Raw genomic sequence first — 24,130 nt, forward strand, 5'->3', positions numbered from 1 at the left:
GGATCAAACACTGGTTGGCAGGCAGGAGATAGAGGGTTGGAGTGAAGGGTCACTACTCGGGCTGGAGGAAAGTCACGAGCGGAGTTCCGCAGGGGTCTGTACTTGGACCGCTGCTGTTCAATATATTTATAAATGACTTGGAAACGGGGACGAAATGTGAAGTTATAAAATTTGCGGACGACACTAAACTCTGTAGAAGGGTTAGAACTACGGAAGAGTGTGAGGACCTACAAATGGACCTAAACAAACTGGAGGAGTGGGCGAATAAATGGCAGATGAAATTCAATGTAGGGAAATGCAAGGTCATGCATATGGGGAGAAAGAACCCGATGTTCAGCTACCAAATGGGGGGATTAGTATTAGAGGGAAGTAACCTTGAAAGAGATTTGGGTGTACTGGTGGATACAACAATGAAGTCAACGGCGCAATGCGCAGCAGCCGCGAAGAAGGCAAACAGAATGTTGGGTATTATTAAAAATGGTATTATGACCAGAACAAAAGAAGTCATCCTGCCGTTGTATCGGGCAATGGTGCGCCCGCACCTGGAGTACTGTGTTCAGTATTGGTCACCGTACCTTAAGAAGGATATGGCAATACTTGAGAGGGTCCAGAGGAGAGCGACACGAATGATTAAGGGCATGGAAAACCTTTCATACACTGAAAGATTGGAGAGGCTGGAGCTCTTCTCCCTGGAAAAGCGGAGACTCAGAGGAGACATGATAGAAACCTACAAGATCATGAAGGGCATAGAGAAAGTAGAGAGAGATAGATTCTTCAAATTTTCAAAACATAAAAGAACAAGAGGGCATTCGGAAAAATTGGAAGGGGATAGATTCAAAACAAATGCTAGGAAGTTTTTCTTTACTCTGCGGGTGGTGGATACCTGGAATGCGCTTCCAGAGGACGTAATAGGGCAGAGTACGGTACTGGGGTTTAAGAAAGGATTGGACAATTTCCTGTTGGAAAAGGAGATAGAGGGGTATAGATAGAGGTTTACTGCACAGGTCCTGGACCTGTTGGGCCGCCGCGTGAGCGGACTGCTGGGCGCGATGGACCTCGGGTCTGACCTGGCAGAGGCATTGCTTATGTTCTTATGTTCTTAAGGTCAGTAGAGTTAAGGGGGCCAGTAGACTTAAAAGGGGGTCAATGATATGGGCAGACTTGATGGGCTGTAGCCCTTATCTGCCATCATTTTTCTATGTTTCTATGACAGGAGGTTTTTAAAAAAATAAAATTAACATAGAAAATAGTTTGTGAGGATCGTGATTTTAAGCTAACAGCATACTTATTGTTGCATACCAATCCAGGGACAGATTTTACATCCTTGTGGCTTTCTTTTTGATATCCACAAGAGATTTGCGTGGCCTGGAAAGCCAGTTTAAGCACATTTTATCTGTTGAGGGGTCACCAGGAAAAATCAGGAGAACTGCACTGTGTCGCTTCAGTTGATTCATGGGATCATTGAACAGCAGGTTTGGAAAGATTTAGCCTAGTGGCAAGTGTAGTGGGGCTGCAAAACAGAAAAAAAACTGTGTTCAGAATCCACACTTTGTACCCTGGTAAGTCATTTTATCTCCCATTGCCTGAGGTATCCACCTGGACCAGGGGCTCTCAATCTAGGGCCAGAGCTGTGGATTGGAGTCAGATGCAATTTTGGGTGGAATACTGACTTTGACCCCCAGCTTCAAAATAACAAAACATTATATGGTAAATTTATAATTTTATACTTAAATATACTGTACACACCTTTGTCATGGATCTAAAGTTATATTTACCAGCATTTTAGATCCAGAACAAAAAAATGTAAAGCCTAATATCAGATGGAGCTGGAATTGGACAGTGAAAAAGTAGAGGAGTTGAAGGTTTTGGTATGAGTCCATATATTGACTCCACAGCCCTGTTTGGGACATCCAGCAAGTCAGGTTTTCAGGATACTCATAATGAATATGCATAGAAACGTGATGGCAGATAAAGGCCAAATGGCCCATCCAGTCTGCCCACATAACTATCCCGGGCTTTCTTGCAATCAGATACAGTCTCTGTCGTCCACCACCTCTTCCGGGAGACTGTTCCATACATCTACCACCCTTTCTGTAAAAAAGTATTTCCTTAGATTACTCCTGAACCTCTTAAATTCATCCTATGCCCTCTTATTCCAAAGCTTCCTTTCAAATGAAAGAGATTCGACTCATGTGCTTTTTCGTAGGAATTTAAATGTCTCTCTCTCTCTCTATCTCCCCTCTCCCACCTTTCCTCTAAAGTGTACAGATTGAGATCTTTGTCTGTCCCCATATGCCTTACGACGAAGACCACACCATTTTAGTAGCCTTCCTCTGGACAGACTCCATCCTTTTTAGATCTTTTTTGAAAGTACGGCCTCCAGAATTGTATACAATATTCCAAATGAGGTCTCACCAGTCTCATCAATACCTCCTTTTTCCTACAGGCCATACCTCTGCTCTCCCTAGTATCCCTCTAGCTTTCGCCGTTACCTTTTCAACCTGTTTGGCCACGTTAAGATCATTACATAAATCATACCCAAGTCCCACTCTTTCTAGCCCTTAAGTCACATGCATATTCACTGTGGGCATCCTGAAAATCTGACTAGCTAGAAGTATCCCAAGAACTGGACTGAAAACCCTTGATTTAGATTGAGTAATCTTTTAGGCAGAGACTTATTTTTGTAAACCACCTTGAGCTAAAACTGGAAAGTTGGACTAAAAATACAAAATGTTATGATTACCAGAGATCTGAGGAGCACCAGTTTGCATATTCCTAGGTTAACCAGATACCTGTTTGGCTTGGTCAACATCTCTTGGTCAACATCTCTTGGTCAACAGAACAGTGACTTCCTATGTATGCTTGATGAAGCTCTTCCATAATTCTCAATAGGGAGTGGCGATGAATTGCTCTTTTTCATTTAGAGTTCAATGTCGCTGAGAAACTGCTGCACACTTGACAGTAGTATTTTTTATCCCAGGACAAGCAGGCAGCATATTCTTAACGCATGGGTGACGTCACCGACGGAGCCCCGGTACGGACCTTTTTAACTAGAAAGTTCTAGTTGGCCGCACCGCGCATGCGCGAGTGCCTTCCCGCCCGACGGAGGAGAGCGTGGTCCCCAGTTTCTTCTTTTCCGCGGAGCAAAGAAGACGCATGTGTTTTCAACGGCCGTTGAAAAACTACTTTTTGCCTTCCCGCTCGCGTATTTTCTCACTTTTTTCCTTTTTTCTTATCGGATTCCCTTTATTTTTGTTTTCAAAAAAAAAAACTCATCGAGTTTTCTTTATTTTTTCAGGCCAGCCCCGGCGGGGCCTGTTGCCATCATACAGGCCTCCGGATTCAATTTTGCGGAGGCCGTGTTTCCCTTCATGCCCCCTCAACCGGGTTTTAAGAAGTGCCAGCGGTGTGCACGCCCGACCTCCCTCACCGACCCACACAATTGGTGCCTCCAGTGCTTGGGTCCAGAGCATCGGGCTGACACCTGCACCCGCTGTGCTACGCTTAAAAAGCGTACTTTGAAAAATCTGCAGATCCAGCAAAATATTCTGTTTGGTACCAGATCTGCCATGGAACCGGCTGCGACGTCGACGGCACCACAAAAGTCGGCACCGACGACATCGACAAAACCGGACCCTTCCTCGGGGTCGTTGGGCCCAGGTAAGCCGGCTAAGAAGCCTTCCACTTCCCTTGAGCGCCCTCCGGCCACGGTTGCGACACCGGCCCTCCCGGCGCCGCACCGGCCCCACAAATGCTCCGCTCCGATCTCGGTGAGTGCCTCATCATCGGCCTCCTCATCGCCGGAGCGTAGAGCGGCACCTATGGTACCGAAGAAGAAAAAAGCGGTACCGGTGCCTCCCCTGGACGACCGCATCGCGGCCATACTCCAAACACAGTTACAGGAGCAGCTGCAACAACAGCTCCAACAACTGTTGCCGGCGTTGCTGGCACCGCACCTTCCGGTACAGGACCGGTCCGAGCCTCACACTGTCCCATCGGTGTCGACCCCCTCGGTACCAATTAATACTTCCATGCTGGTGCTCTTGGCAGAAACACCTACAGTATGTACCTGTGATGCTGCCGATCCTGTCCGGTCCCAGGAACGACATCGGTCTTCCTCACCCGGTACCGCCTCGGTGCGCTCAGGCAAATCTCTTTCAAAGACCCGCCATGCCGAGCCCTCCACACCGATGTCCAAACGTACGCACCCCGACGTTAGGGACCCAGATTTGTGGGAAGACTCCCCTCACGGTACCGAGGAGGACGCTTCATCAACCGATGAAGAACCCTCCATGACCGACACCGTCTCCAAACCAGAGCAATCCTCTTTCTCCAAATTCCTTAGGGAGATGTCAGCAGCTCTTTCCATTCCCTTGGAGTCCGACTCTAAAAAGTCTCAGGCTTTCCTCGATGCCCTAGACTTTGAGCAACCTCCCAAAGAATTTCTGAAGTTGCCCGTCCACGACATCTTACGGGAAACTTTCTATAAAAACTGGGAAGCTCCCCTCACGGTTCCTGGAGCCCCTCGTAAATTGGATAGCTTGTACCGGGTTATTCCAATCCCAGGGTTTGATAAACCTCAATTGCCCCACGAGTCCCTCCTGGTGGAATCTACTTTGAAAAAATCTCAGGGTTCCAGTGTATATGCCTCCACCCCTCCTGGCAGAGAGGGAAAAACCATGGATAAATTTGGTAAGCGCCTTTTCCAAAATGCCATGTTAGCCAATAGAGCCAACAACTACACCTTCCACTTCTCCTTCTACATGAAGCATCTGGTGCAACAGCTCTCCTCCTTACAGAAATACCTTCCTGAACGTAAGGTCCCTCTTTTCCAGCAACATATTTCCAGCCTCCTCCAACTCAGGAAATTCATGGTTCGCTCCATCTACGACTCATTTGAGCTGACCTCTCGCGCATCTGCCCTGGCGGTGGCTATGCGACGTTTGGCATGGCTGAGAGTCTCTGACCTGGACATTAACCACCAGGACCGCCTGGCTAACTCACCTTGTCTGGGTGATGAATTCTTCGGAGAGTCCCTGGACTCAACAACCTAGAAACTCTCAGCACATGAGACCAGGTGGGACACTCTGATTAAACCTAAAAAGAAGACTCCACCTGCTCGCACCTACAGACAGCAGTCTTCATACCAGCACAGGTTCTCGGCCAGACCTCTCAACCCGCCTCAACAGCAGCCTCGCCGACCTCGTCAACAGCATCAATCTCAGGCTCGCTCACAGTCTCACCAACCTGCCAAGCCTCTCCCTCCGTCAAAACCATCTCAGCCCTTTTGACTTTTTCCTCCAGGGCATAGCCAGTCTCCCATCATCATTGCCTCTTCCTCAGCCTATCGGAGGTCGCCTCCAAATCTTCCTCAGCCGTTGGGAGGTCATCACATCAGACCAATGGGTCCTCAACATCATTCGCCACGGCTACTCTCTCAACTTCCAGACTCTTCCACCAGACAATCCTCCCGTAGAGTCTGCTTCTCACTCCTCCCAAACCCCCCTCCTCCTGAGGGAGGTCCAATCCCTCCTTCTTCTCAATGCCATCGAAGAGGTGCCTCCGGACCACAGGGGTCAGGGATTCTACTCCCGCTACTTCCTGGTTCCCAAGAAGACAGGAGACCTTCGTCCCATCCTCGATCTCAGGGACCTCAACAAGTGTCTGGTCAAGGAGAAGTTCAGAATGCTCTCCCTTTCCACGCTTTACCCTCTTCTCTCTCAACACGACTGGCTATGTTCCCTGGACCTCCAAGAGGCCTACACTCACATCCCAATCAATCCGACTTCACATCGCTACCTACGGTTTCAGATACAGCACCGTCACTATCAGTACAAAGTGCTACCTTTTGGCCTCGCTTCATCGCCCAGGGTGTTCACCAAGTGCCTTATTGTGGTGGCGGCCTTCCTCAGGTCTCACAACCTCCAGGTGTTCCCCTACTTGGACGATTGGTTGGTGAAAGCACCTACGTCTCCACTGGTGCTACAAGCCACTCATCACACCATCTCTTTCCTCCATCTCCTGGGGTTCGAGATCAACTACCCCAAGTCGCATCTGCTTCCCACACAGCGACTTCAGTTCATTGGAGCAGTTCTCGACACCACACTAATGAGGGCATTTCTCCCCTCCGACCGTCAACGGACCCTGCTCCACCTCTGTCGTCAGGTGCTCCTTCATCATTCCATTCCTGCCCGACAGATGATGGTCCTCCTGGGCCACATGGCCTCGACGGTCCATGTGCTTCCTCTGGTGCGACTCCACCTCAGGACACCTCAATGGACTCTTGCCAACCAATGGTCACAGACCACGGATCTTCTTTCTCATCCCATCTCTGTGACATCGTCTCTTCAGCAATCTCTTCAATGGTGGTTGAACTCCTCAAATTTTTCCAGGGGTCTACTCTTTCATCTACCCCCTCACTCCATGATCATAACCACGGATGCCTCCCCCTATGTGTGGGGAGCTCACCTGGGAGATCTACGCACCCAGGGACTCTGGACCCCTCAGGAGCGTCAACATCACATCAATTTCCTGGAACTCAGAGCCATGTTCTATGCTCTCAAGACCTTCCAGCACCTTCTCTGCCCTCAGGTCCTTCTCCTGTGCACAGACAATCAAGTCGCCATGTACTACATAAACAAGCAAGGCGGCACCGGATCTCGCCTCCTTTGTCAGGAGGCTCTCAGCATCTGGACCTGGGCCACGGCCCGCAATCTCTTCCTCAAGGCTGTCTATATCCAGGGCGAACAGAACTCCCTGGCCGACAATCTCAGCCGCATCCTTCAACCTCACGAGTGGACTCTGAACCCTTCAACACTCTACTCCATCTTTGCTCGCTGGGGCACTCCGCAGGTGGACCTCTTTGCAGCGCCTCACAGCCATCAGCTACCCCAGTTCTGTTCCAGACTCTTCTCTCCTCATCGTCTGACCCCAGATGCATTCCTGCTCGACTGGACGGATCGGTTCCTCTATGCCTTTCCTCCACTACCTCTGATGTTGCGGACATTATCCAAACTCCGCAGGGACAGGGCCACCATGATTCTCATCGCTCCTCGGTGGCCTCGCCAACACTGGTTCTCCCTCCTGCTTCAGCTCAGCTCCAGGGAGCCCATTCCTCTTCCTGTGTTTCCTACTCTACTTACGCAGCAACGTCAGTCTCTACTGCATCCCAATCTGTCTTCGCTCCACCTGACAGCTTGGTTTCTCTCGGGCTGACCTCTCCAGAGAGTCTGTCTCAGCCTGTCCGTCGCATTTTGGATGCCTCCAGGAAACCGGCCACCCTCCAATGTTACCATCAGAAGTGGACCAGGTTCTCCTCTTGGTGTCTACTGCGTCATCACGATCCTACCTCATTAGCGGTGGAAACTGTACTGGACTATTTGCTCTCTCTGTCCGACGCTGGCCTCAAGTCTACCTCAATCAGAGTCCACCTCAGTGCCATCACTGCGTTTCATGAGCCTATCCTCGGAAAACCTCTCACGGCTCATCCACTGGTTTCCCGGTTCATGAGAGGCCTCTTCAATGTCAAACAACCTCTGAAGCCTCCTCCTGTCGTCTGGGACCTGAATGTGGTTTATCAGCCCTCATGAAACCCCCTTTTGAGCCTCTTGCCACAACTTTGCTCAAACTTCTAACATGGAAGGTGCTTTTCCTCATTGCCATCACCTCTGCCAGGAGGGTTAGTGAGCTGCATGCACTGGTCGCCGATCCACCGTTCACTGTTTTTCACCATGACAAGGTGGTTCTGCGTACCCATCCTAAATTCCTTCCCAAGGTGGTCTCGGCTTTTCACCTCAACCAGTCCATTGTGTTGCCTGTCTTTTTCCCTAAACCCCATTCTCATCCTGGGGAACAGGCGTTGCACACGCTGGATTGTAAGCATGCCCTTGCATACTACCTTGACCGTACCAGGGCCAACCGCTCGTCCCCTCAGCTCTTTCTGACCTTCGATCCTAACCGTCTAGGTCGTCCTGTCTCTAAACAGACGCTTTCCAATTGGCTTGCTGCCTGTATTGCGTTCTGTTATGCTCGGGCCGGTCTCTCACTGGAAGGTGCTGTCACGGCCCACAGGGTCAGAGCTATGGCTGCTACTGTGGCTTTCCTCCGTTCCACGCCCATCGAGGAAATCTGCAAGGCTGCCACTTGGTCCTCAGTTCACACGTTCACTACTCACTACTGTCTGGATGCCTTCTCCAGACGAGATGGATACTTCGGCCAATCTGTGTTACAAAATTTATTTTCCTAATGGCCAACCATCCCTCCTCCCTCTCTGTTAGCTTGGAGGTCACCCATGCGTTAAGAATATGCTGCCTGCTTGTCCTGGGATAAAGCACAGTTACTTACCGTAACAGGTGTTATCCAGGGACAGCAGGCAGATATTCTTACGTCCCACCCTCCTCCCCGGGTTGGCTTCTTAGCTGGCTTATCTTAACTGGGGACCACGCTCTCCTCCGTCGGGCGGGAAGGCACTCGCGCATGTGCGGTGCGGCCAACTAGAACTTTCTAGTTAAAAAGGTCCGTACCGGGGCTCCGTCGGTGACGTCACCCATGTGTTAAGAATATCTGCCTGCTGTCCCTGGATAACACCTGTTACGGTAAGTAACTGTGCTATTTGGCAAATGACCCAGCATCAACTAATTGAGCTTCTCTTGTGCTTTGGTATAATTTAAAAGTGAATGTATGAAGGAGAGGAGGACAGGATTGTAAGAATCTTGTGCGTAGCCACATTTATAAAAGCATAATTTTTTGTTTGTTCAGTGCAGCAGAGTACTAATTGAGACTTAATGTACAAGAAAATTGGTTCACATTTAAGCCAGTCCATTTTCCTAAAAAAAAATAAAGCCTTTCACATTTTATGTTGTGATTAGCTTCTATAAAGCTTCTGTTATGAAATTTGAGCCCTTTTGATTCCTGAGCCCAGTTTCTGATCCTTAGGCCTTCTGGGGCTGGGAGTGCTTGAATTGGCCCTGTTCACTATAGTTTTCTGCATATAGCTTAGCAAACGTCTATCCCATTAAACCAGGGATTCTCAACCCGGTCCCTAGGACATGTCAAGTCTGTCTGGCTTTCAACATATCCGCACTAAATATGCATGAGAGAACTTTGCACGGACTGCCTCCCTTGTATGCAGATCTGCTTTATTCATATTCATTGAGTATCCTGAAAACCTGGCTGGCTGGATTTGTCCCAAGGACTAGGTTAAGAACCCCTGAATTAAGCTATTAACAAGTTATGCTTCAAAGAGCAACAAAACTGCTCTGTCTTTCTCTGCTCATGTTGTTCTTTTGAAGGAGTTTCCTTATGCTATGAGTGCAGATTGGAAAGTTCAGGATGAGATACTGAATCTGGGAGTTCTGGATTCCTCTTTACGTGAGCTCATTTGAGCATTGCACAATCGGCATATTTTTTAAATTGGATTGTTGTGAAAATTATGTTTGTGTTTAGTATAAGGCTGCCAAATGGATCCAGATTCGAAGGACAGGGTTGATCCAGTCCTGTGTTTACTCTTGCATGCAGGGATTTGTAGTTCTGATTTCCTGGTTCATAGACACCCCGCGAAAGACAAAGGCGGGAAAACAGGGAAAAAGTGAAGTTTTCTGTAAAATGTGGGGGGTTACAACCCTCCAAACCCCCCACAACGCGGCGCGATCTCTATTAAGTAAAGTGGGGGGGTGCACCCCCCGTCGGAGCCCTAAAAACAGTAATTTTCTGCGGCGCGCACCTCCGCCCTGCGCTCAATTGTCTGCGCGCGCCTTTGTCCCGGCGCGCTTTTGACCTGACACCGATTTCCCTGTTGCAGTCCCTAAGAAAAGCAAGATTACAAGTCCCTGGCATGCACTAGGGCAGGGGTAGGCAATTCTGGCCCTCAAGAGCCGGAGCCAGGTCAGGTTTTCAGGATATCCACAGTGAATATGTATGAGATGTATTTGCATGCACTGCCTCCTTGAGATGTAAATCTATCTCATGCATATTTATTGTGGATATCCTGAAAACCTGACCTGGCTCCAGCTCTCGAGGACCGGAATTGCCTACCCCTGCACTAGGGTAAACCCAGGACTGGATCAACCCTGTCCTGCAAATCTGGATCCAGTTGGCATCCTTAGTTTAGTATTACATGGATTTTGGGCAGTTCTACAAGTATTAGTTATTTCTGGATTTGATTAATGTAATGCTGTGTTTTTATAATTTACCTGATGCTTCTATAAAAGCAATGCAACTTGTACAAAGTGCAGCAGCTACATTTATTGTTTAATATATAGGTACTATGATTGCCGCCCTGTATCTCCAAGAGCTTCACAGAATCCGGTGTACATTAGTATTATGTTTTTTCAGAGCGAGGCATGAAATCATCAGTATCCGTAAAGCATCCCTCCCTGACTTGAGAATTGCTCATGCTCTGTGGCAAGTGAATGGGTGTGGCAGCCTCCAAGGACCCAAGACCCTGTTTCCTCATTCCCAGGCCACCTTCTCATGAACCCTTGCAAATTTCTTATGTGGGCCAGTCCTAGTCCTGATTATGGTAATGACAGCAGATAGTAAAGAAGCGCAGTCAGGAGACTAGTCTAGTGTGGGTTTACAGGCCCTGCAGTGACCCACTTACCTTCATGCCTTTCAGGCTGGAGGTAAGCTTAGCTCATTCTTGGCTCATGCTCCTTTATCACCTGCCACCATAATCGGGATCAAGTAACTCTTTATAGCAAAACATAAGAGTTGCCAGCTGGGACAGACTGAAGTCCATCAAGCCCAGTATCCTGTTTCCAACCGTGGCAAACCCAGGTCACAAGTAGCTGGCAAGATCCCAAAGAGTACTGTGTAATATACCAATGATTGTTTATAAGTGATGTATTTATTGTTACTGTGAATGAAAATATTAACACTTAATGTAATTTGTGAAAATGAATAAAGAATTATTAAAAAAAAAAAAAAAATCCCAAAGAGTAAAACATTTTATGCCGCTTATCCTAGGAATAAGCAATGGATTTTCCAAAGTCCATCTTAATAATGACTTAGGAACTTTTGTTTTAAGAAATTATCCAAACCTTTTTTTAAACCCTGCTAAGCTAACTGCCACCATGGGCCATATGTGTGATAACTCATTTTTAGTCTTTTTTTTGTGGAGTGTGTGCTTTGGATATCTCTTATAATAAAACACTAAGCGCGCATGCGCACTCTTTCCGCCGTGTTGCCTGAACTGTAGTTCCGTGGCCGGCAGAGTGTGCATGCGGGCTTGCCAGCTCCGGCCAGACAAAGTTCATTTTTTAGTTGAAAGCCGCTGTCGTGGCTCCTCTATCGAACCTCACCAGAGTTGGAGAAGACTTCCGACTCTGGCGGGGATCGCGAGAGGAGATGCAGCGTCAGCTTTGAACTAAAAAATGAACTTTGTCTGGCCGGGCATCTGGGGTCTGCAATGCGATGGTGCGGGAGCACGGAAGGCAGACATTGTGTGAGCAGGGCAGGATGACCAACTCCCGAAATAGGCAGCTGCACACTGGCAACTTCAACGCTTCCTCCTTAGCTGCTTAACGAAACGCAACAAAATAATGAACAAGCAAAAAACCCACACGGAGAGAGGATAGACCTGTGAGGATGGTGGACCAAGTGTGAGTGTGTGGAGGGTCCACCATCAGGGTAAAGGGTTGGGGACGGGCAGCCTGCCCAAAGATTCAGTGCAGTGGCCAGGGAGGGGGTTGGGGTTGAACTGGTGCAGGCTCTGGTGTTGAGGTGTGTTTGGCAGAGCAGAGAAGAGGGACAGGGGAAGCAGGGAAGAGGTGCTGCTGGACAGGAAAGTGGAGTGGGGAGGGAAATGCTGCTGGTGAGAAAAGGGGGCTCGGGCTGAAAGGGAACAGATGGGAGAAGGGGGCTGGGGGGTTAAAAATGTGTTTGGAGCTGGGTCTTAAAATAGGGGACATGTGAGGGAAGGAGGCTTTACTAGCACCCGTTAATGTAACGGGCAAAAACACTAGTTCCATATGTTTGACCTCCCAGCTTAATCATCTTTTTACATACAGTTTTGTGCTGCATTGTGTTAATAGCCACTACCAGCAACAAGAATTTGCTATATAAACTAAAGAACCTCTTTTGAAAAGTTGGACCGGAAATACTGGGCTTTTAGTAACTGCTATGGCAGGATACCTGCTAATATGTATTTGTTGTTTTCTATAGCATATTTCCAGAATCTCTGAGGTGGCTGATGGCGACACAGCAGTATGAGGCATCCAAGAAGCTGATTCTTCATGTAGTGTGCAAAAACAGGATAAACACTGAAAGTGACATAAAGGGATTGTTGCCTGGTGAGCACTTCTCTATGTTTATCTGCATGCCAGCCATTGATCTGCTTTTTAGCTTCTTGACTGTGGATATGAGATTGATAGCTTTAACGTTAAACACAGAATATTCTGTAAAATCATTCCAGCACCTAATTTGCTTGTAGTAAAAGTACAGTAAGAGCTTTCCTAATATCGCTTCATCAAGTTAGAATAGTGATACACTTGGGCTGTATTTTGCTTGTACTGTATGTAATATGAATTGTTGCTTCACTGCAAGAAATGCTGGACTATTTGATACCATGCTGGGCGTCAAAGAAATTCACCAGTTGGCCCACAGGAAAAACCAAAGCAAAGGACAAGAACTGTGGAGTCGACTATCTTGATGTAAATGTTTATTGAAAATGATACAGGTCAATAGATAGATCCTAAAGTCTTCACAATTAAAAATCATGCTGAATAATCAGTAAATCCAGATAATACACAGTAACGGTACTGTGGCGTGGACCCATTCAGTGAAAGCATAGAGGACGGTGCTTTCTTAGCTCCTTACGAGTGCATTCACTCTGCAGCTCCATAATATCTCTCCTCTCTTATCTCTCCCTGTACTCCTCCTTGGGAACCCCACTCATCGGGTAAGTCTCTCCTATCTGTACCCCTCTCCTATACTGCCAGTTCCAGGCTACGTCCCTTCGCTTTTGCTGTGCCTTATGCCTGAAACAGACTGCCTGAGTCTGTACGTCAAGTTCCATCTCTGGTAGTTTTCCAGTCTAGGCTAAAAGCCCACTTTTTTTGAGATAGCTATTAATTCATAACTCCCACTCACTTATAAAGATCCCATGCCTGTTTTCATCATTCTCTCTCTGAGAAACTATATCTCCTTGTCCTGCTTGCTTGATTAGATTGTAAGCTCTGCTGAGCAGGGACAGTCTCTTAAATGTTTAATGTACAGCACTGTATACATCTAGGAGCACTATAGAAATGATTAAGTAGTAGTATATATCTTGAAAGTAATTTATAGGAGACAAGTGATTCCAAGGTGAGCTTACAGCTGACTCGTGGAAGGGCTTTCTCAGCAGCCGTTCCGTTATGGTGCAACTCACTGCAGGGAAATTAGGATAATGACAGATATATTAGCTGTCCAGAAACAGATCAGAAACTGGTGTGTTTTGTCCTCCTTGAACAGTTTGGAGCTGGAGTGGGATGGCTGGTGGGGGGTTTTGGTTGTTGTGAGTAAGATGTGGTGGTAGAGATGATAAAAACTTTTGTGTTCCTTTGATAATTATAAGTTGCTTTGAGTTCTTAAGAGTGACATACACCCACTACTCCCCAATCAACCACCCCAACCAACAGATCTTACGCGGTTTTTACTTAAACATCAGATCAATGAGGAACAAATCGACTCTGATCAAAGATTGGCTGATCGAAACAAACCCCGACTTCATCCTCCTTGCTGAAACCTGGTTGCTATCTGACAAAGATATCATCATTAAAGATTGTCCTCCCCCAGGATTCAAGATCCTCTCACTAGCCAAAACTTGGGGAAGAGGAGGAGGCCTGGCAATAATCTTCCAGGACCAACTAAACTGCACCACTCTCAACACAATATCTTCGCCCAATGCAGAAATTCTAACCATCTCTCTAACATCAAAACCACTGCCCTCCGCACTAACCATGACCTATTCTACATCCCTCCAAAAAAAATGGACCATGTCCAAAGAGGACTTTGCGAAAACGCTACTAACCAACTCTTTAACTAGTCCTTACAACCTTCTATGCGGAGACATTAACATCCATCTCGAGCAAATTGACCAATCAGAAATCTCGGATTTCTGGTCACTGCTCACTCAACTAGGCTACGACAAACACCCCCCTATCAAAACCCATCAAAGAGGTCATCAACTAGACCTGGTGACTCTCTCCACCAAGGAACAGATCAACCCCACCTTCTACTGGAAACAAGACTCTTTATGGTCTGACCACCGTCTATACAGCTTCACCATAGGATGCCAACACAAACCCCCCAAAAATAGTAAAACTAGAATCACCAAAACCCACACCACCAGAGGAAAAATTGACCCTACGGAATTTTGGTCCCACTTCGAAATCAACACTAATCCAACTGAAGAAACAGAACAACTCATGAGCACCTGGATCAAAAATAGTACCAATACTCTAAACGAGATAGCCCCCTTCAAAACCCGCAGAATTAGATTAGAAAAAGAGGGCTGGTTTGATTCAGAACTGCTGCTAGTTAAGAAGGACCTCAGAAAAGCAGAAAGACTATGGCAAAAATCAGGAACCCTAGAACACAGATTGGCCTGGAGACAAAAACTAAAAAATTACAAAAACCTCACTAATGAAAAAAGGAAAAATTTCTACTCCCACAAAATCGGCAACACTAAAACCAACAATAGTAACCTTTTCAAACTGGTCAATGACCTTTACAACATCGAGACCTTCACAAACACACACGAAGAATCAACGCTAACTTCAAATTCACTTGCAGACTACTTTAACACCAAAATTCAAAAACTAAGGTCCACTCTACCCACCATACCCAACCCCCTCGAGCAGTTCCCAATTCTCCCAGACCCGGATTTATCTAACCCTGACCCAGGAATTAGAACAGACCTAAGCTGGAAACAATTTAAAACAATCGACTGGCACACCTTTAATACCTATTACAACAAATACTCACACACCTTCTGCAAATTGGACACATGCCCTCCGAACATTATGAAAGCTCCACTTCAAAGCAAATATGATGACATGGGTTAACTCCCTTATATCCACAGGAAACTTCCCGTCTGAGCAAGGTCATATTATGATTACCCCAATTATAAAAAATATGAAAGAACCACCAGATTCCCCATCCAACTACAGACCGATCGCAAGCATCCCCTTATTTACCAAAATAGCAGAAGGGTTGGTAAAGGCGGAACTCGCAGTATATCTAGAAAAATTCAACATCCTAAGTGACAATCAATCAGGTTTCCGCGCAGATCACAGCACCGAAACCATCATAGCCTCCCTCCTTGACCACCTCCACACGCTCTTCAGCCAAGGCTCAAGTGCCCTGATTATACAACTGGACCTGAGTAGTGCCTTTGACCTGGTCGACCACACTATTCTCCTAGAATGCCTGGCACACATCGGCATCTTTGATCAGGTCTTCAACTGGTTCCAGGGGTTCCTAAGAAATAGATCCTACAAGGTTTTCAAAAACAATGCGTTCTCATACAGCTGGGACAACACCTGTGGGGTCCCTCAGGGCTCCCCCCTGTCACCCACCCTGTTCAATATCTACCTGGCCTCCCTAGGTAACCTCCTACACAACCTCAAGCTCAAATTCTTCATATATGCAGATGATATCACAATAGCCATCCCTCTAACCAATTTCTCACAAGAACTACTTAACCACATCACAAATATTCTTAACCAGATTGAACTATGGATGCTCTCGTTCAGACTAAAACTCAATCCCGACAAAACAAAATTCTTCCTAGTCTCCCCCAATGACAAAATCAAAAACACTTCTATTCAGTTGAAAGGAATTACTTTCCCTCTTGAACCCACCCTAAAAATTCTGGGAGTCACTCTGGACAAAAAGTTATCCTTAGAAAACCACACTGACCACTTGGTCAAGAAAAGCTTCTCCGTACTATGGAAACTACGCACAATAAAAAAATACTTTGACGACACCGCTTGACAATATAGAGCAGAGAAGATTATTTACAATGTCCAATTTGACACGGACAAGAGGACATGAAATGAAGCTAAGGGGGGGCAAGTTCAGGACTAATGTCAGGAAGTTCTGCTTCACACAGAGAGTGGTTGACATCTGGAATACTCTCCCAGGGGAGATTATTGCGGAATCGACAGTCCTAGGCTTCAAAAGCAAACTAGATGCATATCTCCTTGAGAGAGGCATATAAAGATATGGTTGGCTATAAAATAAGCCAGGTGAATACCTAGCAGGGCCTCCGCGTGTGCGGATCGCCGGACTTGATGGACCGAAGGTCTGATCCGGAGATGGCGCTTCTTATGTTCTTATGTTCCGCCTACTGGTACAATCGTCTATCCTCAGCATTCTTGACTACTGCAACATCATATACCTAAACGCCACGAAGAAAACCACCAGGAGATTAAAAATAATCCAAAACACTGCCGTGCGTCTCATCTTCGGCCTAAAGAAATGGGAACATGTCACCCCCTTCTACCACCAACTACACTGGCTGCCATTCGATTCAAGAGTCCTGCTTAAATTCGCATGCTTCTGCTACAAATCGGTTAATGGTTCTACACCAAGCTATATCAACCCACACTTTAACCTCTATCACATAAACAAGAAATCCCGTAGAACTCAACTGTTCGCCTTCCCCTCGCTAAAACTCTGTCACTATAAAAGATTCATAGACAAAACCTTCGCCTACCAAGCAGCCAAGCTCAACACATGGCTGGCCCAAATGATACTCGAGGCCCCCTCCTACTTTGACTTCAGAAAATCTCTCAAAACTTACCTATTCACCAAACAAGACCCCTAGCGGCCCCACCCGCTCTCATTTCTCCTCCCCCCTTCCTCCCCCCCCAGCTCTTTCCTCCCTTTATAGCTTTTCTCTTCCCTTTCTTCAACAACCTCCCTCCATCCTCTGTCAATTTCGGTTTTTACTTGTTACTTAATTGTTTATTTGTTTGTAAATCTGCTTGAAAAACGTAGATCCTATTCTAATTGATGTAAACCGAAGTAAATTGATGTAATTAACTTGTTTCTTAATTGTTTATTTGTTTGTAAATCTGCTTGAAAACGTAGATCCTATTCTAATTGATGTAAACCGCCTAGAACTCACCGGGTATGGCGGTATATAAAAAATAAAATTATTATTATTATTATTATTATGTATATTCAGTAAATAAAATAAAATTAATGGCATCTACTTTGTGTTAATAATGAGATATAGTAAAACAGAAATATCTGGCTCTGAAAGTGCTAAATGTTTTCTGTTGCATGGCAGACTGCCCCAAAGCAAGAAGACACTCCCGTGATTTCAGCCACCTTTGTTTGCATTTGTATGAACTGCTGTGAAATATTGATAAATGTATGATTAAAGGGGTAAACATTGGTCCTGATGAGGGTGGGCATTAGAATTATTGAGTGGTGGTTTTTTTTTTTTTCAACCTGAAAAACAAAATTATGCCTTTGCTCTTTTGCATGTCCTTAAATAACTGGTTCTTAAATCAGTGCTTAGGACGCCTAGCCAGTCAGGTGTTCAGGATGCCCACAATGAATATGGATTAAATAAATGTGTATGCAAATCAATAACATGCATATTCAGTGTGGATATCCCCAAAACTGGACTGGGTTGTGACTGAGCCCTGCCTTCAGCCTTATCAGCACACAAAGTGTGTTTGTTCTGGCAACTCCTGAGTTTGGTTATGGATGGAGTGTTCTTATTTCCAAAGCAAACACAAAATTACATTGGGTTTATGGTGGTCAAAATTTGTTTGAAAGAAACACATGTTATCTTTCATTATTTGCTATACCTGTGTGTAATTCTTCATATCCTAGAAGCATGCCATCCGTATCTCTTCAAAGCTGTGCTAAGGGTTTGTAAGAAATTTACAGATGACTGCGTTTCATATGTTAAATGGACTTTCAAGGGACAACCACCAAATCTAAAGCAAAAATTTGTGAAAATAAGCTCCAAACAGAAGATCAAAACAAAGAGAATGGTTCAAATCCCTGCCAAAGAACTGCTTATGAACTGAACAAGGGAGGGGTGGGATCCTAACCGTCAGAAAAACTCTGGCATGGGCCTAGACTCACCAAGCCCACCGATCTTATCTGATCCGTGGGCAATCCGAGGCAGGCCGACTGATTCACCAACTATCTTCATGCAAATGGGGGCGATCGGAGGCACGCCCCTCACCGACGACACAGATCGCTGGAGAGCAATTCCAACACATGCGCAGACCATCTACTTTGCCCATAGATGGTCTGCGCATGCGTTTGCTGTCTTTTTTTTTACTCATCCCGACTCTCCTGCTTCCTGCCGCCCTCCCCTGCAGTGCGAGCCTATAGTTTTAACCCATGGGTTTAAAGCGGGTTAAAACCACGGGCTCGCGCTGCAGGCAAGGGCGGCAAGCAGAGAGCTTTTTTCGGCAGGAGAATTGCAGCAGAGAGCAGGGAGGGAGCAGAGAGCTGCCTGATTTTCTACTAAGGAAATGGAGGATTTCATTTAAAATCTCTGCAAAGCTTTCTGTAATTTGTATGGAGCCTTACACCCCCCCCATGGGTGTTTCTATTATTGCTGAGTACACACACACACACCCCCGGTCCAGGCAGTCAGGGGGTAGGGGTGGGGCTTTAAAATAGTTGGGAGCAGTTGGGGGTGCCTGATCCTTCCTGCTCCTTGGAGGCTCCGAACATCTTCGGGAGCAGGAGGGGTGCCCGGACCCTCCTGCTCCTACGCCGCTCCAAAATCTCAGGGAGCAGGAGGAAAGTCCTCCTACTCCTACTCTCAGGCTGGCCACCTCCCAATAGCGGCCTTAGGCCCCACCCCAGTGCATCATCTGATGCACGGGGAGAGGCCTTTGGCCCTGATTGGCTGAGGCACCTCAGGCTCCTCCCTTTGGAGGGGCCTGGGACACTTCAGTCAATCAGAGACTTCCTTAGGGAGGAGTCTAAGGAAGTCCCTGATCGGCCATTGTTTTGGGGGGCCGCATTGCCGATTGATGCTGGAGGGGCCCATCGCCGTTTGGAAAAAAAACAATGTTGATGCCCTCCTTCATTGGGCCCCCCTGACTTTTTCAGGCCCTAGGCACGTGCCTACTGGGTCTATTGGTTAATCCAGCCCAGCCCACGCTGTGCGTCAGCAAAGGAGGGGGTAAGTATCTTAATAAAAAATCCGGCTCACGATTTAGCTTGTGTTTTAGATTTCGGCTCCTTATGTGATTTGAGTTTGACACCCCTGATCTAGATACAGTATATTGAACTTTGCAAAACATCATAAAACAAGAGGTCATGTTGTGAAGATCAAAAGGGAATGACACCAGAGTCTGCAATTAGAAGTAGAGGTTGCAAAGGAAGTGATGGAGACGAGAACAGTTCTAAAAATGAAAAAAATAATAATAATAATAGTCACACAAAAGTTGGAAATTTGTTATTGTATGGCAGAAGGAAGCAAATTGGAGACTTGGAAGAACTTTACCTAATTGGAGGCGTCTACTTCAAGCAGTACAAAGAACTGAAAACTTTAGAATCCATCTTATAGTGGAAAAACTAAGAAAATCCTAAGACCTACAACCACTGTTCTCAAGAGGACAAATTGCTGAGATTCCTAGCTCCATCCTGTTAACCTTCTGTCAGTCCCTAAATCTAAAGAAAAATTTGTGAAAAGCAAGCTCATGAAAGAAGAGGCGGGCACAAGTCTCCACCAAGGAACTGCTTACAAATTGAGTTGGGGGGTGGGGTATACTAACTCGGAAAAATTCTGATTAAAGAAATATGTTTTAAGAGTCACCTTGAATTTCTGATATGATTCCAAGTGCCAGTGTAAAGGGAGATTATTCAACAGTAATGGAATGATTTCCCTAAATACAGAAACCCTTGTACTGTCCAGTGAAGTTTCTCAGAAAGATAGAACCACAAGAAGATTTTGCTCTGAAGGTATTACCGGTAATGCTCTAGGTGAGAGGTATTGGATCAGCAGTGGTGATAAAATAAAGGTAGGCTAGAGTAATGAAAATTTGTGTATTAGTATTAAGATTTTGAATAGTATTCAATGGCAGAAACTGTTAGCCAGTGGTATTCTTTGAATTATGATGTTGTGGTCATATTTTTGGGCTCTTGTCCTCATAATGAATTTAAGTGCAATGTTCTTGAACTGCTGCAAGAAAACCTTGATATAAGGCATTGCAGTAGTCTAGATTGTTTGGTTTTATAGAATGGACATGAGTTTATTTCTTTTTCATTTTAAAGAAGCATTTAGCTAACAGTTCTGAAATGCCTAAAACAAGACATTTCCTTATAAAATTACTCTCAAAGAATGTTATAGTTCTTGCCTGCTCATGTTTTGTTTCAGGGTTTATTTTTTAATTCGACAATTGTCTTGCTTTCTTGATCGTATGGCTCAGTTGGAACGAGCCTGTATTGGTACTATGCTCATTTGCAACTAGCTAGGATTTTTCTTCCCCATTTATATCTTTTCCCAATTTATTTAGTACAGCCAGTGCAGTGTCACAGATTGGAATGCCCTTTGGTGTGGGTTAATATTAATCTAGAAAGTAGGTGTCACCTTGTGACTGGGCAAGTCATTTAACCCTCCATTGCCCCAGGCACAAAATAAGTACCTGCATATCCTATATAATAAAACCTTACCCACGCATGCACTTTTAAAACGGCATGATCCCTGCTGCTGTGAGTTGTGATCCGTGGCTATATTCTATTTTAGAACGCAGTGGCAGGGATCACTCTGGCCACTTCCCTCCTCCCGCCCTCACTCACCAACTGCTGGAGGAAGCGCAGGCAAGCTCTCTCCCTGCCCGCGTCCTCGGCAGGGAACACACTGGAGCTTCCCCCCTCCCGCCCTCACTCACCAACCGCCACCGCTGCTGATCCTCCTCTTCAAAGCAGCCTGCGATCGTGGCCGCTCTTCAACTTCAGTAGCACGTTCCCTCTGATGCACGGGATCACATCAGAGGGAACGTGCTACCGAGTTGGAGAGTGGCCTGCGAGGTTCGCTAAAGCTGGCCACAATCGCAGGCTGCTTTGAAGAGGAGCAGGCCAGAAGACGCCGGGATGGAGGGAGGGTAAGAACGGGAACAATACAGGGGGAGAGGGAAAAGGGCTGCTTTGGGGGGAGGGTGTGCTGGGGACAGACAGCTTTGCTCTGGGGTGAAGACAGAAGGGGCCATGGAGAGACAGGGAGAGTGAAAGGGGGCTGCTTTGGGGGGAGAGGTGTTCTGGGGACATACAGCTTTGCTCTGGGGGGGAAGACAGAAAGGGCCATGGAGAGACTGTTAGGGAGAGGGAAAGGGGGCTACTTTGGAGGGGGAGGTGTGCTGGGGACAGACAGCTTTGCTCTAGGGGGAAGACAGAAGGGGCCATGAAGAGACAGTCAGGGAGAGGGAAAGGGGGCTGCTTTGGGGGTAGGTGTGTGCTGGGGGGCAGACAGCTTTACTCTGGAGGGAATACAGAAGGAGGGCCATGGAGAGACAGTCAGGGAGAGAGAAAGGGGGCTGCTTTGGTAGGAGGGGTGTGCTGAGGGCAGACAGCTTTGCTCGAGGGGGGGAGACAGAAGGACACAGCGGCCAAGGAGAGAGAGAGAGAAAGAAACACAGACAGACAGACACATCTATTCTAGCACTCGTTAATGTAACGGGCTTAAAGACTAGTAATATATATATACTGCTTTGATTGTGACCACAGAAAGGCTGTATATCAAGTCCTATTCCCTTACCATTAAGCAGTAGCTGAGAGTCTCTCTCCCAGGGACAGTCTGTGTAGTAATTATACCTAAGGGCATGTGTAACTTCTGCACAGATAAATAGAGCAATACATTTATAAATGCATAGTGGGGGGAGTAACAAAATAATACTTTTATGTTATAATAATTAATGGGTGCAAAATAGTAGACAATACAATGAGTTTATAAAACTTGCAAATAAATTGTAGCACTTGAATTGTTTGCTATTAAAAATGTAAAGAAACTTGAAAAGAAAATTGTGTTTAAGAACAGCTATCTATCTTGGAGCTGTTGAAACCACTAATTATGTTATATACAGTACAGTTTTGTGCTTTTGCAGCTGTTTTCTTTGTTTCTCTAGTACAGCTGTGTTGAGCTACTTTCATGGCTTTCAGATCCGGTGCTACTTTTGACTTAGTAAGGCTGCAAATTTATCGCATTAATTACATGATTAATAGCTGCATCACTTCATTCTCTTCCACACCCCCCCCCCACACACACACACACACAATCCAGCATGCTTTGTCTCCCCACCCACCAACACCGTTCTGTAATGTCCTTTCTCTCTGCCTTTTCTTTGTCACCCCTCCTTGTTTACTCATATGGTTGCTGGGATGCTACTTTAATCAATCTACACTGAAAGGGGGGGAGCAGAACATTTCCTTTTTTTAATTATTTATTTATTCAATTTTTCAAATTATTAAACAAGCACTTCAATACTTGAATACAGATTTACACCATTAATCCAAAGAAATTAATAAACCTAACATCACTTACAACAGTAAATGAAGGAGAAGAAATAGCACCGTATATACTCGAATATAAACTGGGATTTTGGGGCCCAAAAATGGGGGTCCCGGTTTATATTCGGGTTATTCTCCAGTGACCACCCGAAACCCTCCCGGACTTCCTGCAGGCCTGCTTTAGGCCGGGACAGGAGGCATCCCTCCCATCTCCTGCCCCGGCTGATAGTAATAATTACCACCCTCCCTCGCATACCTGTTCCCTGGTGGTCCAGCATGTATCTCACACTGAAATCCTCAAGATTGTAAAGGTAGTAGCCAGCAGCACACCGGGGCCGCATGCAGGAGCAAGCTTTTCATGCTCCCAGCCTGCCCTGCACCGCTCCTTGATAGGCTGTCACAAGTTCTCGCGGCAGCCTATCAAGGAGCAGTGCAGGGCCGGCCGGGAGCACAAAAAGCTCGCTCTTGCATGCCAGCCCGGTTGTTTACTACCTTTACAGTCTTCAAGATTTCAGTGCGGGATTAGTGTCGGCCGGGCCAGGAGACGGGAGGGATCCCTCCTGTCCTGGCCTACCACTAGGTGGTTTAAGTTAAGGGGAATGGTTAATCTGCTGGCTGGGTTAGAGGGCAGAGGGGAATATGGGACAATCAAGCCATTGTGACATCACTGATGAGGTTGGCTCTTTTTAGGGAGAAGAGGGTACAAGGAAGAAAGGTGGGACAGTGTTCAGAGCCTGGCAGGGAGGGGGGCTTGGTTCACAGCCTGGTAGGGAATGGGACTGAGCGCAAGGCAGGGAGGGAAGGGGGCTGGATGCAGAACTTGGCAGGGAGGGGGGCTGAGTGCAGAATCTGGCAGGGCAGGACACTTCAATATTAAGCTGCCCAACTTATATTCGAGTCAACCATATTTCCTCCTTTTTGAGGGGAAAAATGGGTGTCCCGACTTATATTCAGATCGACTTATATTTGACTATATACGGTATACATTATTTAGTCCACTAACTTAAAGATATGGATCCAAGTATTAGAATAATAATAAAAGAAAATATACATATTAATTATAAGAACAGCTCAGGAAACAATGATGGAAACCCCCCAATAACCTGAACTTAAACTGCTGGAAGAGCTATTGGACCAATCACCACTTCCCCCCCCCCCCCTTTTCCTTTGCCGATATAAATTCTAACAATTGCTTTGGTTCAAAAACTAAAAAGTGTTTTCCTTGTAGTGAAACACAGAATTTTGCTGGAAATTTCAAAATGAAGGTTGCACCCAGGGTCAAAGCTCTGGGCTTATAAAGGAGAAATTCTATTCGCCTCTTCTGTGTCGCCTGAGCAATATCCGGATTGCTGAACCAAATAACTTATCATGGGGGGGAGGGGGGCAGAACATTTCCTGTGCACAGAGCTGCTGAGCCTGCTGGTCCTAGAAACAGGAAGTGACATCAAGCTCTGTTACCACTTTTTTTTTTTAAACTGTCAGGATCAATGGCAGAGCACATAGGAGAGTGTCCCTTCGTTTGCAATCATTCAAGTGCAGACTGGGTGAAGCAGCATCCCATCAACCAAAGGGGAGAGGAAAGGGAGACAGGGTAATACAAAATGATAGTGGTCAGGGGGAGATGAGACCATGCTGAATTGTTGGGTTGAGGAGTGAG

General features: G+C 46.3%; 1 protein-coding gene across 1 annotated transcript in view; it reads left to right on the forward strand.

Annotated features, from left to right (window-relative positions):
• The window catches only part of SLC22A23 (solute carrier family 22 member 23), a 331,330-nt gene that overhangs the window by 250,114 nt on the left and 57,086 nt on the right, over window positions 1-24,130 (forward strand). Inside the window, exon 5 of the mRNA XM_033934828.1 lies at window positions 12,163-12,290. Coding sequence (XP_033790719.1) covers window positions 12,163-12,290 — 128 coding nt within the window. The remainder of the gene's footprint in view (window positions 1-12,162; window positions 12,291-24,130) is intronic.

The sequence above is a fragment of the Geotrypetes seraphini genome, chromosome 2 (genome assembly GCF_902459505.1).
Source record: "Geotrypetes seraphini chromosome 2, aGeoSer1.1, whole genome shotgun sequence".
Taxonomy (NCBI): Eukaryota; Metazoa; Chordata; class Amphibia; order Gymnophiona; family Dermophiidae; genus Geotrypetes; species Geotrypetes seraphini.